General features: G+C 27.8%; 4 protein-coding genes across 10 annotated transcripts; 1 reads left to right on the plus strand and 3 right to left on the minus strand.

Annotated features, from left to right (window-relative positions):
• Positions 1-631: 631 nt before the first annotated feature.
• On the minus strand, positions 632-4261 carry LOC126844419 (glycosaminoglycan xylosylkinase). Of its 2 annotated transcripts, none has more exons than XM_050582606.1 (8): positions 4001-4261; positions 3235-3429; positions 2919-3091; positions 2547-2740; positions 1718-1895; positions 1482-1658; positions 1359-1418; positions 632-1281 (listed from the first exon to the last, which is right to left on the minus strand). In XM_050582606.1, exons 1-8 carry the CDS (start codon positions 4118-4120, stop codon positions 1080-1082), a joined length of 1299 nt encoding a protein of 432 aa, XP_050438563.1. In that variant the 5' UTR covers positions 4121-4261; the 3' UTR covers positions 632-1079. The 2 variants fall into 2 exon arrangements, with proteins under 2 accessions (XP_050438563.1, XP_050438564.1); XM_050582607.1 differs by lacking the exon at positions 4001-4261 and adding an exon at positions 3656-3676 and having other exon boundaries at positions 633-1281.
• A 559-nt stretch (positions 4262-4820) lies between these two features.
• Positions 4821-8832, minus strand: LOC126844191 (dehydrogenase/reductase SDR family member 4). Of its 5 annotated transcripts, none has more exons than XM_050582150.1 (8): positions 8351-8832; positions 7971-8136; positions 7530-7713; positions 6873-6950; positions 6530-6676; positions 6315-6449; positions 5385-5440; positions 4821-5324 (listed from the first exon to the last, which is right to left on the minus strand). In XM_050582150.1, the coding sequence occupies exons 2-8, from the start codon at positions 8108-8110 to the stop codon at positions 5210-5212; spliced, it is 855 nt and encodes a 284-aa protein (XP_050438107.1). In that variant the 5' UTR covers positions 8111-8136; positions 8351-8832; the 3' UTR covers positions 4821-5209. The 5 variants fall into 5 exon arrangements, with proteins under 5 accessions (XP_050438107.1, XP_050438106.1, XP_050438109.1 ...); XM_050582149.1 differs by having other exon boundaries at positions 8374-8831; XM_050582152.1 differs by having other exon boundaries at positions 7971-8070; positions 8374-8828.
• Positions 8833-9146: 314 nt separating this feature from the next.
• Positions 9147-12085, plus strand: LOC126844192 (ER membrane protein complex subunit 5). Its single transcript, XM_050582154.1, has 3 exons — positions 9147-9380; positions 10132-10184; positions 11229-12085. The coding sequence occupies exons 1-3, from the start codon at positions 9305-9307 to the stop codon at positions 11412-11414; spliced, it is 315 nt and encodes a 104-aa protein (XP_050438111.1). The 5' UTR covers positions 9147-9304; the 3' UTR covers positions 11415-12085.
• LOC126844190 (mitochondrial uncoupling protein Bmcp-like) lies at positions 11853-17409 on the minus strand. Of its 2 annotated transcripts, none has more exons than XM_050582147.1 (8): positions 17182-17409; positions 15603-15729; positions 15303-15450; positions 14939-15224; positions 14497-14615; positions 13249-13309; positions 12283-12369; positions 11853-12222 (listed from the first exon to the last, which is right to left on the minus strand). In XM_050582147.1, exons 2-8 carry the CDS (start codon positions 15664-15666, stop codon positions 12106-12108), a joined length of 882 nt encoding a protein of 293 aa, XP_050438104.1. In that variant the 5' UTR covers positions 15667-15729; positions 17182-17409; the 3' UTR covers positions 11853-12105. The 2 variants fall into 2 exon arrangements, with proteins under 2 accessions (XP_050438104.1, XP_050438105.1); XM_050582148.1 differs by lacking the exon at positions 17182-17409 and adding an exon at positions 16309-16443.
• Between the last annotated feature and the right edge of the window lie 404 nt (positions 17410-17813).

The following is a 17813-nucleotide window of genomic DNA, read 5'->3' on the forward strand; positions in this document are numbered from 1 at the left end:
TTTATCCTTAACCATCACGATATGCAAAACATAGCAAATGCGATTATTTATAAACTAATTATTTCTATTCCATATATGGCGAAAATTATTAAACTAAAAAAATGTTTGATTAAAGATCGCTGGAAAGTGTAGTAGTTAGCAAATAAGATATAATTCAATATTTAGCACCTGTAAAAACGAAATTTAATTTAAAATTTTAAACAAATCACAAATATTTTTGACCAGCATTGTATTACAAAATAGCAACAGTTTAAATGTCCGTTTTATAGTGTATTTCAAAAGTATTACATTACGACATTATTTTTAAACGGATAGCAATTGCTTTTTGACTCTTGTGTAAATTTATTTTTTGGTGTTACACTTTATTAAATTAACAAAAAAAAGTGCAACTATAACATCCGCACATGTGTGGTTGGTATTTTGAAAATACTATTTTCTACAAAAACGTGCCAATGGTTTTTCAACATTAAATTTCAAATCATTATTTTTTTCTTACTCGGTTCAGAAATGATTAAATTGAAACTTAATTATAAATAAAATCGAATTTTATTACAAATATATTTTGCTGTATTAAAAAGAACAATTCTGTAATTGATAATGTAAAAAAAATCAACAAAATTATCATGTCTTATATATATCATGTCTTATCTAGGTTTTTATTATCACTAATTAATCATAATAACACAATATTATTTAGAATGATAATAATTTTCCTAAAAATTAATATAAAATAAAAAGTGATTGAATTATAAAGTACGAGGCGTATAGCGCCAGAAAAGCTTTACCCTCAAAAGATTGTATTTTGTTTTATTACATTAAACATTTTTTAAATAAATTTTTTACAGCCCAACTGGCCTAACATTAAAAAAAAATGATGAAATACCTAACAAAGCTTAATTTTTTAAAACAAGATTAATTTAAAAAAATTATAATTAGTTTACTTTTGAAATTATGTATTTGTGGGTTTAACTTTTCTAGGTCTATCCGCCTCGTACAATTCAATACTGAATCACAGACGGCGAACTCAAATTGTCAAAAACAAGAAATGTACGTAAATGTTTTTACCGATGAGTATTTAATTACTTAAATACTGTTTCGTTGAAGGTTTTTTGACACATAGTTACAGTAGCGTATACAATTCGTAATCTTCTTTCTAAAGCATGGTATTGTGGTAGAGTTAACAAAGATACGGATTCATGTATATCCAACATTTTTTGCAATATGTGTGTGAAACTTCCTCCTTTAATAGACTTCAGTCTTTCCCATAACTTTAAACGTATTCTGTACATAAACAATATTAAATAAAATAATTGAGTATTGTTTACTACCACATAATTATTTATTTTCACAATACTTACATGCAACATTGATAGAGTGGAGCTAAAATATCTAGATGATCTTTAAATGGATTTCCAAAACTGAAAAAAAATGTTTTAATACAACGCAAAAACTTAATTTATTAAATAGTTTTTTGATTTTACCTTTTTCCATTATCAATGAGCAAAATGGTATTGTTAAGTTGTTCAACAACTTCATATCGATGGCGATCTCCATTTCCAATTATAAAATCAAAAACACAAATTTCTACAAAATCTAAAACCCTCTCAAAGCCGTATTTAGCTAATACATCTTTACAGTAATTGTTGTCTTTTTCCCATCTACACAAATAACAGACGGTTTAAATGAATGTTTGCCATTATTTGAAAATTATGTTCACCTTGCTAGTTTGTTTTCTTTATATGTTCGCCTCCAAGGGTGTAATTGTGCACGTGGTTTTAAATTGGACGGAAGATATAACATAGCTGCCCCTTCAAGTCTTCCACTTTTAGTGCAGACAGGATCTTCTTTTTTACAGTAATAACATTTACCGTACAAACAAGTTTCATTGGTTGTAGCTAAACAAATAATCATAAGTAAAATACGATTAGAACTTTCTTTAAAAACCCTGATCTAGCAACACAAAATAAAAATAATAACAATTAAACAAAAATATGGAAATAAAGAATTATATAAATGTTATTTTGAATGCAAATAAAAGTTTACTACTTACTTTAACCGTTATTAGACATTAGACGTTTATTCTATTTTGTCTATAACTGGTTAGAAACTAGGCACTTTTTTTTTATAATATTCTTTTATGTCCAAAATCTACGCTATGATGAAGAATTGCATCACACAATAATAGAAGATGCAATTGAAGGACGAAAACCACCAGGAAGACCACCAAGTAATTTGTACATATCTCAACTGAAAAAAGATGCAGGGATAGATACTTGCGCAGGATTAAAAAGGCTTGCTGAAGATCGTGAAAAATAGAGAACGATGTTAAACGTTGTAAACTAACCTACTACCAGTGGCAAAAAAAAAAAATGTCCTACATGACATTTTCTATCTTTTTTACACTTCCAGCTGCATAATATCCCAATTGAACACATTTTTAACTACATCTACCACAGTCCATTTTAATTTATTGATACATATTACAAGATGTTATACTTCTATACTTGTACTCGAGTATAAAATAATTAGGTATGTTTAGTACTTACAATTAATGTACATAGTTTTTTTCAATCCCAAACTAGCAGTTTCTTTAATTTCTGTAGAATCTAAAATTCGTTTCACAGTAATAGGAACTCGAGGTAGTCCAAGAATAAGAGAAATGTAAAATGCTATAATTTCACCGTTGTAACGATCCTTACCAGCATAAACTGACCCTTCAATAGTGTCGGATTCTAAATACCTATTTCAAACAAAATAACAAAATAAAAACAATCATAACATTTCATAATTATATAAGCAAACTATTTGTGAAATATGTAAGGTTTACCTTTAACTAACTACAGAACCCAATTAAAAATACCAAGCACGGTATGAACTATATAAACAAAGATAGTACAACAAAATAACAGTTTACATACCATTTCGGTTTAAATAGGACTTCCTGTTTGTTTTCAAAAGTCAACATTAACTTAAGTTGGGTTCCCTTTATAGCGTTGATTGTTTTCACTATTCTCGAAGTTTTCATCAACTTTATAGTAGTGCCCAAAAACGGTGTCCCATAAATTGGCATAAGCCCATTTTCATTCATGGCCTTAAAATGGAATAAAATTTAATGCTTAATATAGACATAACTGATATCGATTTTCAAATGTCTTTTTGAAAAGTGTGATTAAATAAACGGTACATATTCTTAATACAAAAATACATTGCTTGTAATCATTACGTAGAGCTTACTTTCACGGTAGCTGTAAATATATCTATTTTGCCAGTAATCTTCATCTGGATATTACTAATAAGCACATTAATGTCTTTTAAAACTTTTGATTGACTAGTTGACATTGGTACATCAAAATCATCATCGAGTTTATTTAATGAATTTAAGATATTTTGTGTTGCATAATATGTTGCGCTATAATTAACAGCGGGTGTCTAAAAAAAAAAAAAATGTAACATAAAAAAACGATTGAGAATGTACCAATAAATAGACGGTTTCCCGACTATCAAACCGAATCACCTAAACGAGCGAGAATGGTCTCTCTCTTTAGACACTACTGCCTTACGCACACGGTCATTCGTCCTTACCAATATTAATAACTATATATACATTTTATTTATTACTTTTAATAGTACTATAGAATTTGTTATCAATACAAACCTACGTATAACTCGTAGACAATTTTTCCTAGGTGCCATTATGTATCCAACAAGTTTTAAAATTTCTTATTTTTTTTCCCAATTAATTTTTATAAACAAAATTATGTTTTAATTGCCGTTGCCTCTCCCAATTATGATAACTATATTTTAGTTTTTTTTTTTTTAAATTATTTTTGTGCCTTATATTATAAAAATTCATCTAATTAAAATTACTATGACTGATCTAATTACTATGATTGGCATTTAATAATACAAATACACTTCAAATATCATACTGGGTAATTAATAATAGTTTTTAATTTGAAAACCAATATTTGTTCAGTGGTATTCTCATTTAGCTGCTCACCTCATCAGGTTTATCCTCTTTGGAAAAATATAGTACTAAATAAATATTAAAACATAAAACACAAAAAACACTCATTAATGTTACATAGTAATACTTATGGTACCATCTTAAACAAGTCATAATTAATTACTATATCAAATATTAACGATTAAACGTACTGAGAATACTATAGGTATATCACATGTTCAACTAGTAATTAGCGTACTTTATATTTTTTTAAATATTTCCATCTACAATATATTATTATTATTATTATTATTACGAACAATCGGTAGTATTTTTTTGTTTTTTCATTGTTATCACTTATCATTTGTTTATCAATTTCTTTCACAGACATAGATAATAATCGCCTATAATATGATAATAATATTTATAAAAGCATATTTAATGTTTATTCTTATTACTTTTAGTTAGAAGCGGTGCACGCTTGTAAAAAACATGTTAGCCGTCGATTTGTACGAGACCAGCCGGTCAATAAAGAAAGATTTGTTTTTTTAATTAGTCGAATTATTTCCAAATTTTTATGGAATTGATATTGTGAGATTAGCAAGTACAATCACTTCGTTTTCCTTTGATATTTATTATTTGGTTTTAAGGCGATAATTATTTTTAATATTGTACTAACATACAATATCGTACTTTATTAACTCTGCAGTAGGCGCATCATACCCAACTACAACTGTTGTTTTTACCGCCAAAGCATATTAATTGGATATAGTACAAATATACATAATTAACATTCAGTATTTATAAAATAATTTCACATGCGGTGATATAAGTGGGTTACGGCTAAAGAGGAGTTAATTCAAAGTTGCATAAATACACCGTCAACAAATGAAACCTTTATTAACTTTTATCTTTACTCTTACTATACATTAAACTACACAACCAACATCCAATCTTAATTATACACATTGTTTTGATAACATACAATATTTTTGTTCGTATAATATAATATTATGTATGTTTATACAAAAACTATTAATAGGTATTTATAATAAATGATATATAGTTTTTTGGAAACAAAATCTATACAATTAATACTATTTCTACTGCCAGTACAATAAACCTTTACTTCCCCTATCTACATAGATATGTTTTGTAATTATTATATGGGTACCTTGTAACAAGAAAAAAAAATAACATTCAACGGGTCAAATTTTCATACGTTTTTCAAATGGACACACTCATTCGCTGTAGTATTCAACATTATAGTCTTGATGTCATGCCACCCGAGGCTACTAAAACTTCTCCAGTTATAAATGACGCAGATGGTGAACATAAAAATGATATCACCGAGCCAATTTCTTCAGGTCGACCAAATCTATAAACACACTATAGTAAAAAAACTAAACTGAAATATGTCAAATAGTGTTTTAATTACCTTTTCATAAGTTTCATTTGAAGCAAATATTCACTGAGAGATTCATTTTCAGTCAGCTTAAACACAATTAAAACAAATTAAGTTAAAACAATTGTCTATATAAAATAATAATTATCGTATGGCGTATTGACCGGGAGTGGCTATAGCTAACTTATGCCAGTTCAGACACCTGAAGGCGCATGGCATTTCTGCCCCGATTAATCTATATTATTAAGTAAATAACATAAAATATCAGCCAATATTTTATATTCTGATACATAAAATGTTTTACTTGAAAATATTAAGTTTTAAGTAACTACACAAAATCCAACTCTCTTGGATGGATTGGGAAGAAAGGTTGGAAAAACAGTTTACATTAAAATACATAATATCTATACAAGAAATAGAAGATGTAAAGCATAAAGATTATTGGAGAGACCTAGTGGAAGCTGTTAAATGATAACATAGCGTGTAAGACACAAGGAAAAAAAAATTATACTAATATATGTACCTATGAAATAATAATACATCTTTTTATATTTATCTATATTAGCTGATACTTATGTTATACCATCGGAACATTAGTTATGGGTTAATTTTAGATAGAATATATTTTTTTAATAAAACAATATTGTATTAAAATAAAAAAACAAAATGGCCATTTGAATGAGTGAAGTCTTACTATAAGAAATTAAGGATAACGCAAAATCGAAATTTATTTAGTTACTACACTAATGCAATGATGGTAGGTACGAATTGTATTCATTAAAATTCATTAAAAATAATTTAATAATAAAGTCGATCATACATATTTTCCATGCATAAGAAGTATGGTGTTTACAACACATCAAATCATAAGAAAATTTAATTTTGAGAATCAAATAAATACAATTCTATGTATTCATTGTATTTTATTAATTGTTAATAGGTATGAATTTGTAATTTGCTTACAGCCGATGCAAATTTGGTTTTTATAATACCAGGAGCGACACAATTCACCCTTATATTGTGCTCTGCTAAATCTGCTGCGACCACTTTGGTCAGTCCTAGAAGTGCTGTTTTACTAACAGAGTACGCCCCAAGCATCTATTATAATAATAATACATATTATTTACACATAATAAACACGAGTTTTTAGTTATAATTTTAAATAATATTAAACATACCGGCATAGGATTGATACCGGCGATTGAAGAAACATAGACAATTGAACCTCCACCGCGAGATTTTATGTGAGGAGCAATTTCTTTAGTTAATAAAAATGCACTTTTAACATTTATGTCAAATATCTTATCCCATGCTTCATCCGGACACTGCAATTAAAAAAAAAAAAAAAAAAATACCATACAAATAGGATAAGCCGGACAAATCCTCTCTCTCTCTCTCTCTGTTTCTTTCAATTACTCTTTTCAATTAAAGCCTCAATTTAATCTATACTACACGTAGCAGCACGACCACATGATCACACAAGTTAAATAAAATGTTACTTAAACACAAAAAATGTCTTACGTCGAGAACAGAACCAGATACTGGGTTGGTTGCAGCATTCGATACAAATATAGTAATACAACCAAACTTGTTTATCGTCTAAAACATTAACACAGGTATAAAATTACAAACTTATAAGTAATAAAGTACCGAGTGTAAAATCAGGAAAATATTGATTATAGCTTAGAAGGACTGTACGTACGAAAATGTTGATTGTTATTATTACTTAATGGCTGTTAAAAACAATACATTTTTGTAAAATCACAATTTTCATGAGTCACTTTGTTTAGTCATCAGCGTTATTTCAATATTAAGATCATAGGTTTGTTTAAACAAAAATTGTGGCATACAATTTTGAAAACACTCAAAGGATAGTCATAAGAAACTCTATTTTAATTTAGGTTGCCTACCAGGAGTGAATATATACCATAAAAATTTGATAATGTCGATTTTTTCACAAACAATTTATACAATATTTTCATCATCATCATCAATCTTAACAGGTTTTAAGGCCCAATGCACGGCCATCCATCATGAGATGACTGTTTCTAAACGGATTTGCTGTCTGAGACGGTATATTTTTATAGTGCTTAATTTTAAATTTTACTCGGTACCAACGATTTTGATTTGTACAGTAGTTATATTAAGTAAATTTTTTAAATAATACAATAATTTTACTTCTTGGATTAAATTTTGTCTATCTTCTTTTTTAGACACATGACATACAACACCGTGCACTTTATTTTCTCCAAATTCGTTTTGAAGAATTTCGACAGCTTTATCAACGTTGCTCTTTTTACGACTACTAATCATTATTGAAGCTCCATCGACGACTAATTGTTTAGCAGTTGCAAAACCAATTCTAAACATATAAAAACGTATTATTATTAATAGTTGGGATGTGATTAGGAGATTGGAAACGGTTATATCCTGTATATTTTGTCTACGCAACATAGAAATTTATATTTGTTGCAACACACATGGATAGTTCCAGTGTTGCGCGATAAAATATCTAAATATTCAAATTTCTCAGATTCTCATCTCTACTAGAGAACGAAATTCCCGTTAAATGACCGTTTCTGATCCCCTTGATTTATAAATGAACTTAATTAAATTTACCCTTCAGTAGACGCAGTAATAATGGCCACATGACCATCCAACGGTTTGTTGGTACTTGAATACATTTTCGTCATCTGTCTTCGAAATTTAGGTGAAATAGCTATTGATCGAATAGTTCGAATTAATGATATGAGAGACATGGAAATAGTAACAAAAAATCACAAACCTAAATAAAACCAAACAATATAGTATAAATTATAATTATTTACTAAAAATAACTATTTGTAAAAAAAAACATTTATTGTAACAAAATAGAAATTTGTTACCGAAACTTAATGTTACAAAAAATTGTATTGGCTTATAACGTGAAAGCACAGAATAAAATATGAAATTTCATTTATTCCGTGATCAAAGTAGTGATAAGTTTTATTGGTGTTTACTTTTAAAATGATAGCCGACCTACCTGTATGTTAATATTTTATGGTAAACTATAATATCGATAACTTGTTGACCTCGTCAATTTTCTTTAATGTTTTAACATAAACGTTCGAACTTTGTTACGTTTGAATTATAGTAGTTGAGAGAATTGAAACGAACTTGCGTCGTCGTAGCACAAATATTATAGTTTATATTATCCCACGTCTAATGACTATAATGTTAGATAATAATCGTGCGACCATTGACCATTGGCTATTAAAAATTAAGATTTTACCCATGATTCACACACTTTCATTTTACTTTCTCTTATTATTCTACTCGGGGAGTAGACACGTAAAAAGCAAAGGCAATAACACGTGTGCTGTAGCCTATATAAAGTATCAGACTTAAAGTATGAATTATAACTTATTAATTGTTATTTGTTTTGATTTTTAACATAATATACGCGCACCATGGACTTATAAAGGTTTCTTTATCCTTTGTATATCTGTGGTATGATTGCACGATTAATATTTTATGAAGATAATGTGCATTATGCATTAATCTTACATATCATACATAATATAGTATTATGTAGGTATGTAACTTGAATTACAAAATTAAGAATAACTTTTTGTGACCAAAAATTATTCCGTGCTTGCATATTTATTATTTTTGTTACAAGATTATAGATATCGTGATAACCGTTATGCGGGTTATCACGTCGTGCCAAGGACGTGGTAAGCGCAGAATATATATGAAAACAAACGAGTTACCGCGTATGAAAAATCAATATCTTTATCAATGTTGTTTATCAAATAATTAATCAATTCAGAGTTATTAATTCTGACGACAGACTATTGTCGATTTGTTTTCCTGTGGTTTACATATTTTTAGAATTAGATTAACACATTATAAAAAATAGAAATTGTTTCGTGAGAGATCAGAATCGAATTACAACAAAACAATTAGTTGAAATGTTTAACGTATACAATTACATTATTTTGTTTGGAATTATTTCATTACTGCATGCTGCCTACTCTGCCGCACAACGTAAGTAATGAAACTGTTAATAAACAGACCGACTAAAAGTTAAAACTGAATCAGTAATATTAGTAAAAACATAGCCGTTGGCGTCTTATCTTCTAGTTTAATAAATTTTCAATTATTACTATAGAACATTTCTAGTTTTTATTTGAACTCTTATTTTGATAAAAACAATTTTACTTATTGTACTATGTACAGGTTGTAAATATCATCAATAATATGGCATAAAAAATAAACCTATAATTTTGTTTCATTATTGATTATTGTAACATTTGTTAATCAATGAATATAGTACTAAAGTTAGGTTATTGTATTTGTTCAATGCTATTATATAACACTTGTCATAAGTTAATGTTATACATTTTGGTATACATTTTACTAGCAGACACCTTTTTTTTTTTTGCCATCTAGTAGTGTATTTTACACTGATTACGAGTATGAAGTCAAAAATGTGCAAAAATGACTCCTTTAGTTGAATAGTTGTAGATATTAAAACTTTGGATACAACAATAATGCTCAAACAAGTTGCCATAACTTTTGAACTAGAAACGTCCAAGGATTTTGACTTTAAATTTGAAACCAGTGTAAGAAACGTACTACAAGATAGCAATAAAAAAACTGAATAACAATAATAATAAAGAGTGTCTGGTTAAGTAAATCTGTTCCTAGATTTTGTAATATAATTTATTGCTTCATCATTTTTTTATAACTGTTTGTTTACTTAGTTTATTAACATTTTTATTTTATTTTTGTACAGACCGATCATACTTACGAATCACAGAGCAAGAGTTTGATGGTCTACCTATTGATGTGAGATATTAATTAGTATTTTATTTAGTTTGATTGTTTTGTTGTAACTTATCCCGTTTATTGTGTGCTAAATTGAAACTAAATAGTATAAAAACTGATAATACTACAATGAAAAATGTCGTTAAGTACTTAAGTAAAAGCAAGTGATAGAGATTGACATTTGTTATATTCAAGTATGTTAACTTTTAAAATTTAAAATAAAAAGAGGAAAAATAAATTTTTATGTATTCGATTTCCACCACATTAGAATTGGTACGTGGTACCTGAAGAATGTTGTTATTGTATTTTGTTTTCATCCTAAAAGTTCAAAATTTAATTTTCCTAATAAAATCATTTTGTTAAATCCGTTTTTAATAAAAGTATTTTCCATAATAATACCCAAGATGATGGATGGTTTTTTAATTTTGTCATTATCTGGATTTTATTGAGGTTGATAATGGCGGTGAAGGTGTACCTAATAGATACATACGCGACATAGATTGAATTGTACAAATTGTATAAACAAATTTACAATTGTATAAACAGTTCATAAAACGCCATCGATTTCCCAAACAAAAGTAGTACTTGGGTACACTATTCGAGTTAATCGACATTGACTAAAGGCCAAATATGGGGACTACCAGTTGCTACCTTACCAATTGTAGGGTTGACTGCAACCGGTGATTGAAAAAAAAAACAATTTTTCGTGGAAAAATGATCTACGATTTGGTGCAACAAACAGTAAAATCTGACTATTGCTTACAATTATATTACAAAACGCATTTGTTCCCCGCCCATTGCAGAGATATATAGCTGGTTGTTGCAGTTGACCCTTCAACTATGTTACAGGCAAACATCATTCATGCGAATAAATAAAAATGCATTTAAGGCAACTCTATATGCACTATGATCGCTGAAAAGAAGTAGTATATTTTGGTGCTATGGTATTGTTAAACAACCACATTGTCCATAAGCCTCTATTAAGCTTTGTCATAACCCTTGTCTTTGTAAGCGTATTTATTTTGAAAAATCAACTATTATAATGTTATTCATTGTGATTTCTAGATATTTGCTCAAGGTGTAATTAGCCTCTTTGTATCCATGTATGGAATTCTATATTTGGCTGGTGAATTCAAAGAAGTAAGAGCGATCGAAGAGCTAGAGTCCAAAACATGGGAAACCTTACATAATGCACCGTCATTTTATATCTTCAATCATAGAGGGAAAGCACTGTATTCAAATGAATTGTAATTAAATGGGGTTTAATAGAGCATTGCTGCACTTGCAAATGTAAACTTTGCAAGTATAAGGTTATGGAATAAAAATTATTGTACGAGAAGATTTCAACAAATGTTTAGCATATTTTGATACTCATAATATAGCCAATATTATGCAATGTATATAAATTAAGTTTTATTACTATAGTCGTTCTATGCAATGCTGTGTATACATTTGTACAATCCATATGCTGTATAATATATTAATTATATACCTATGTATTTTAACAGATAGTTTATTAGTTGTCATGCATCAATGTTTTTTTTTTTAACTTTTAAAATAAAACTTCAAAGTTAAGTTGAGTTTTACATTAGCCTCTAAAAATGTAAATCATGAACTTTTTTTTTTTTGTAGACATTTTTTAAATTAATAAAAATACCAATCAAAATAAAAACAAGTAAAACAATTGCTGGATTATTGTATTTTGTACTCGCTATACAGTATACATAATTAGGGTTTAAGTGTCATTTTAAAAATCTGAAGAGTGTTTTTTTTGTACATAGATATGTAAATATGTTATACAATATAAATATATCAGGAAGGACTTAAAATTATTAAATTTGTAAGACACTTTAACAGATAGGTATCAATTAATAAATGTTCACAAAAAAAAAAAAAAATACTACAGTTGAGGAGGTAGTGGATTCATGGTACTGAACTGTTTTTAAATCGTTTTCAGTCTTTCATAAATGATAAAAAATATGATGTTCCAAGGTCCCATCCTTACAAATGTCGGTACAAATCCTTTGTAAAGCGCCAATACTCCTTCGGACTTTACAGTCTAAAACAAAAACGTAAAGGTGATTGAATTGTATAATTATTTAATAATGTCTGTGAATACCTTTACAAAGCAATCAATACTTCCTTTGTACACATTTTGCTGATTAATGAGATTGTTCTTGACATATTTTTGATTCATCAGCCTCGTCTAAAATTAAAATAAAAACGTTCATAATAGTTATGCCAACGCTGTTCTTGAGAAAACCATGTAATTTTAGTGTTTACTACACTATGAATAATCATCATCAACAATAACAACAAGAGGTGTATATACTAAAATAAGAAGCGAGTATACATTCAATTTTGACAAATTTAAAAAATACTGCTTCAAAAGTGCATATTCCTAGTACCACCATACTTTAATTTAGTTTTTAAGTCAACATCTTTGTACCTTTGGTTTGCGGCACTGTTTATATATCACTACACACGTAATTCTCAATTGAATACATTATTAATCGTTTATGAAGCCCTCTATAATAATGTATCTCGTAGGAACTAAAAACTGTGTCCAGTAATTAGATGGTAGAAAAATAACTACAAAGATTAAAGAAGTGCATTAACACGTTGATGGACACTCATAATTTTTGAAATTTCCAATACTGAATAGTTCGCCCAATAGTCGAGTTTCCTTTATCATGTGACACCATTGAAAAGATTACTGCTATAACTGTAATACCATAACATGAATTTTTCATATTACTATTATAGCACTAATGCCACCAAAATGTCAAAATATCATATTACTGCTACAGCAGTAATGTCCGTCAATGTGTTAAGTTGTATTACGTTAATTACTAAGTATATTTTTAACACAATGTGCCTGCTAATGCATTTAAACCGATTGAACTTAATCAGTTGTTATACAAACGGAGCAGGGACACATTTTTGGTTGAAAACCGAGAAGCTGTCGAGAATAAACAATGTAAACAATTCTACTTCATAATTGTTATATAAACATTTAACAATGTATATTTTATCCTAATGTTAGTTGCAATTAACTAAAATACAATTTGTTTATTAATATTACCCTGATGACATCGATAGGATTTGAAGCTATTGCACTTCCGAAACTCGCTACAAGACTAGATCTGCAAAAAAATTTAATATATGCTGAACAATGACACAGATAAAGAGTTAAAATTATCATTTTGAATAATACATGCTTTAAAATGAGTCTCGCTTTTATAAAACTTATATTTTCCACTTTTTTTGTTTTACTAATTATCAAATATTATGTTCGTATTTAGTAGATTTTTTAAATTTGTAATTAATTTTAATAAAATAATAATATTTAGATTTTATGCGGAGCACAGGTTATCACAAATATATACAAAAAGAATACACGGTTTCCGTTTGAAGAAAAAAAATACGTTGGTGACTGTAGGTCAGATATTTTAAATTTTGGACCATTTATTTTTTAACTTACCTTATAACGCTCTAAAATGCTCTACTTTTTGATTGAGTTATTGTTTTTCAAGAAAACTTCATATACTACAAGTTGACAAATTATATATTTATTAAAAAGTTAATATTGAATTATAAAAAAATATATTTAAAAAAAACTGCTTTTTAAACTAATGTAAAAAAAACAATTTAAAATTTAAATTCGAAAAAAAAGTTGATATAACAAAATGAAATTGCATTAAAAGCATACATTAAAACAATTAATATTTTGATCTTGTTTTTGATTGTATACTATTTATCAGTAGGCTTTATGTAGTTGAAAAAAATGTCTAGACAAATCCGAGAGGCAACCGTAAAATGGGTACCACACGAACCCCACAAATTTATGTTACACATATTTAATTACTTATAAGCAACATAACGTTATATCAATATAAAGCTTGAATTTCTATTTTTGTTTAAAAAAAAAAAAAATAAATAAAATGTTGGTTTCAAACTAAAATCATAAATTTTGGTTTCAAACTAATTTTTTTTATCAATTATTGTAATCAATATAATACCTAATTTGTCTTATGTTATTATAAATATACTATTTCACTATTGTCTATTGTCACTATTTGTTTTACTTTTTAATTTATCAACATTACTAAATTTATTTGTATTCTTTTCAAATGGTACTTATGAAGCTTGTAAATACAATTTTACAATTTTCTTTACTTTATACATTGTATTCACTTTGTATAGAACACTGTACTATACCACATGTAGTTTAGACGGTCGATACGGCCGTGTTCTAACAATCCCACAATGTGCAAAGGAAACTGTAAATATATGTTGAAATAGTGTAGAAAAAGTTGTAATACAAACTTACATAAAGTGATTAAAGATATTATTTCCAAAAAACACCATCATATTGTGTTTACAATAATCATAAACTGGTAACTCTACAGCAGCAATGATAGCTGCTCTTTGTGATGTAGGAGCAACTCCCTAAAAAGTCATTGAATATTTCGATTAAAAACATATTTTCAAAAAATTATTTAATCATTCAAAGTACACAAATGTCAATTGAGTACAATAATTTTAGGCACAATTTGGACTTGGACGCCTAGTTCTCGGAATACTAATCTCAGTTTGGGAAACTACGGTATGCGTTCTATACCGAAAGAAGAACAGCGAGGGTTTTGATACTATTGTCAGTATTAAAACATCCTCGCACTTTTTTTTATAAAAAAAAAAATTGTATCTTTGAATGAAACATTAAGTTATGATAATTAGTAACCAACGAGTAATATATCAAAATATCATCTAACCTTCCATAATCCTCGGAGTCCTTCGTGTACATAAATGTCACGAAAGCATTTTATAATATTACACTTTGGTTTGTTAGCTTCACCTACGGCTTGAAGTCGTACTTTAAGCACATCAGTAGGATTAGCTATTGACGCCGATATAATACCAGCGCACACAGCACATCCAAAGTTTATTGCTATGTCTTCTGTGGCATGGAAATAATCATTAGCCGTTTGTTTTAGTGTGTAGTAAGTTCCAAATTTGATTGTTCCGTAAGTAGACTGACGTAATAATGCAGGACTAATTCTAAACGGAATACAAGCAAAACACATTTTAAACATTATAATGTTAATTTATTGGCAGTCCGTCCGTCCGATGTATTACCCTGAGTATAGAGATAAAAATCCTTCTTGTTTATAAATCTGAATAAAAGCATCTACCATACCACTATACTTTATTTTGCTAACGGTTCCATTAAAAAATTGTCCTTGTACTTGAAGCCGTGTTTTAGTTGTATCGATAGGAAACGTGCCTTGAAAATAAAATAAAAAACATTACAGTTTAGATTAAAACATAACTACATTTTGTTTATTAGATGTGTTTAATTAATTGAACAAAATATTTTGTTCAATAGATTACTATTATTTATTTTAGAAAAACATGACAATTTAATGGATGACTTACTCAATTCAGCGATACAAGATGCCAAACCACCATATATAAATAACGGCCAATCCCTACTTTCCATTACAGAGTTAATATATAAATAAATATATATTTTCGTTTAGTAATGAAAGTGTAATGTCTAATCCTATAATAAAACGAGAAAAAAAAATTGTATTAATTAATAATAAATTAAAAAATATGTATATACTCAAAGTATAAACGATTTTCTTTAGTAACTATTTTGAAACATTATACATATAATTATATATATATATATATATATATCCAAAGTATTTAATATTTCAGATTATACAACTCCTTAATATCTTTATTAACTAGAAGATAGTGATATTTTAAACACTACAATCGAAAGTCTATAAATTACTTATACTTGTTATGTATACGGCAAAGCTGTATATTATGATAAAATTCAACAAACCAATATCATATTGCAATTTATAATACGCAATTTGGTAGACAAACGTAGAAATCAAGTAAAACTATAAAACTTTTTGACTTTAACAAGAAAAATACTATGCAAAAACCAGCGTTTACAAGAGTAAATTGTGTTATAAAAAAACAAACAGTATGTTTTAATTATTATTTAATTTAATTTAAAGTGGATTGCAATAATGGTTTATTCATCGATTTTAGAATACATTGTTAAGCAAAGTTCCATGTATAAAATATTGTAGACTAGTTTTACGTCATTGTATAGTGGTACCTCACTATAGTAGCTTTATGTTATGATTTCGGAACGTCAATTGCCAATCCCAATTAGGTAATCACTCACGATTTTTAGCGGCAGGCCATTCCATGTCCCATATCGCAGCATGTAGGACACATGCATATATAGGACTATGTACTTACACAAAAGCAAAAACTTAAGAGACACACCCAACCAACAAGCCAACGGCCATAAACGGCAGGCTTATTAAGACTAAAAAAAGGAAGTATCACTTTTGAAATTCAGTCTGGAAATAAAATAAAATAGTTCAAAATACCTACCGTTGCTAGTTTTTACCTATGAAAAACATATTTTTCATGATCAATGTAAATGACGTTTTACAAAATTATAGCACAGATTACAGATAGTGTACACACATACAAAGCGTTATGATAACTTAGTTGACGTAACATTACAATATGGTTTATATAAATTATAAAATTTGGGTTGCCGAAAAAGTATATGCTGTGGGTCTATTATCTATGTATAATTGAAGTATGGTTATAGTTTGTCGAGTTAAAAAATCAGCAAGTTTTTTATGTTTCTTCCAGAGGGAAGGATTAATAAATATTATGTTGATGATTTTGAAAAAAATATTTAGAATCTAGAATTATTAGCGATTTCAACTTTATGTTAATTGTATCGATATTTTTTTTTTTTGGAAATAAATCGAAATTCCTTAAATTGAGTAAAAAATTAATCAAACACAAAACAAGGAACTAACCTACCAGCAATATAATATTATGAATGAAATGAACATACATGGAACTTTTACTACTACTAACTTAGACTAGTGGGTTTTATAAATAGGTATTTTTAAAAACACATGAATAAATGGTAAAACAATATGTACTATTTTATTTTTCTTACCACTATTGAATACATGTTTTTCTTTGTGGTTCGCACCTACAGAAAAAACATACTTCTGAGGCGGGGCTTTTGTCTACATTAATTTACCGTAGATTATATGAAATCTATCTAAACGTATTATACACAAGTATAATAACTAATAACAATAATACGAAAGAATTAAGAAATATTACAAATTGAGAATAAGTTATTAATATTAAGTTTTTAATATTGTTTATGGCCGGTAACTATTATAGATAGCGTAACACGTATGGCTGATAACGGCATTGATTAAACGAACAATATCGATACTGTAATAGGTATTTCGATTAATGTGAACTACTGATGGGAATCGGAAAATCCGGATTTTCACAAAAAAACGCTATTTAAGCTACTTAAAAATCATATAAGTGTTAAATAATTTTACAATATAAAGCTCTATATCTAAGTAACAGTTTTTTGATAAATATGTGAAAATAAAACAAAACACCAAAGAGATAAACTGCTTTTGAATTTCGGGTTTGTTGAAAACCGAAAGCATTTTATAGACAAAGTTAAGAGTTTTTTTTAAAAAATGTTATCAACAAATTTTACTTAGGTACACATCTTTATATTGTAATAGTATTTAACAATTATATGATTTTCAAATGACT

Source organism: Adelges cooleyi, unplaced genomic scaffold (assembly GCF_023614345.1).
Source record: "Adelges cooleyi isolate 19-005CV unplaced genomic scaffold, UGA_ACOO_1.1 ACOO_flye_CR_arks_rails_tigmint_CR_PRNA_651, whole genome shotgun sequence".
Classification (NCBI taxonomy): domain Eukaryota; kingdom Metazoa; phylum Arthropoda; class Insecta; order Hemiptera; family Adelgidae; genus Adelges; species Adelges cooleyi.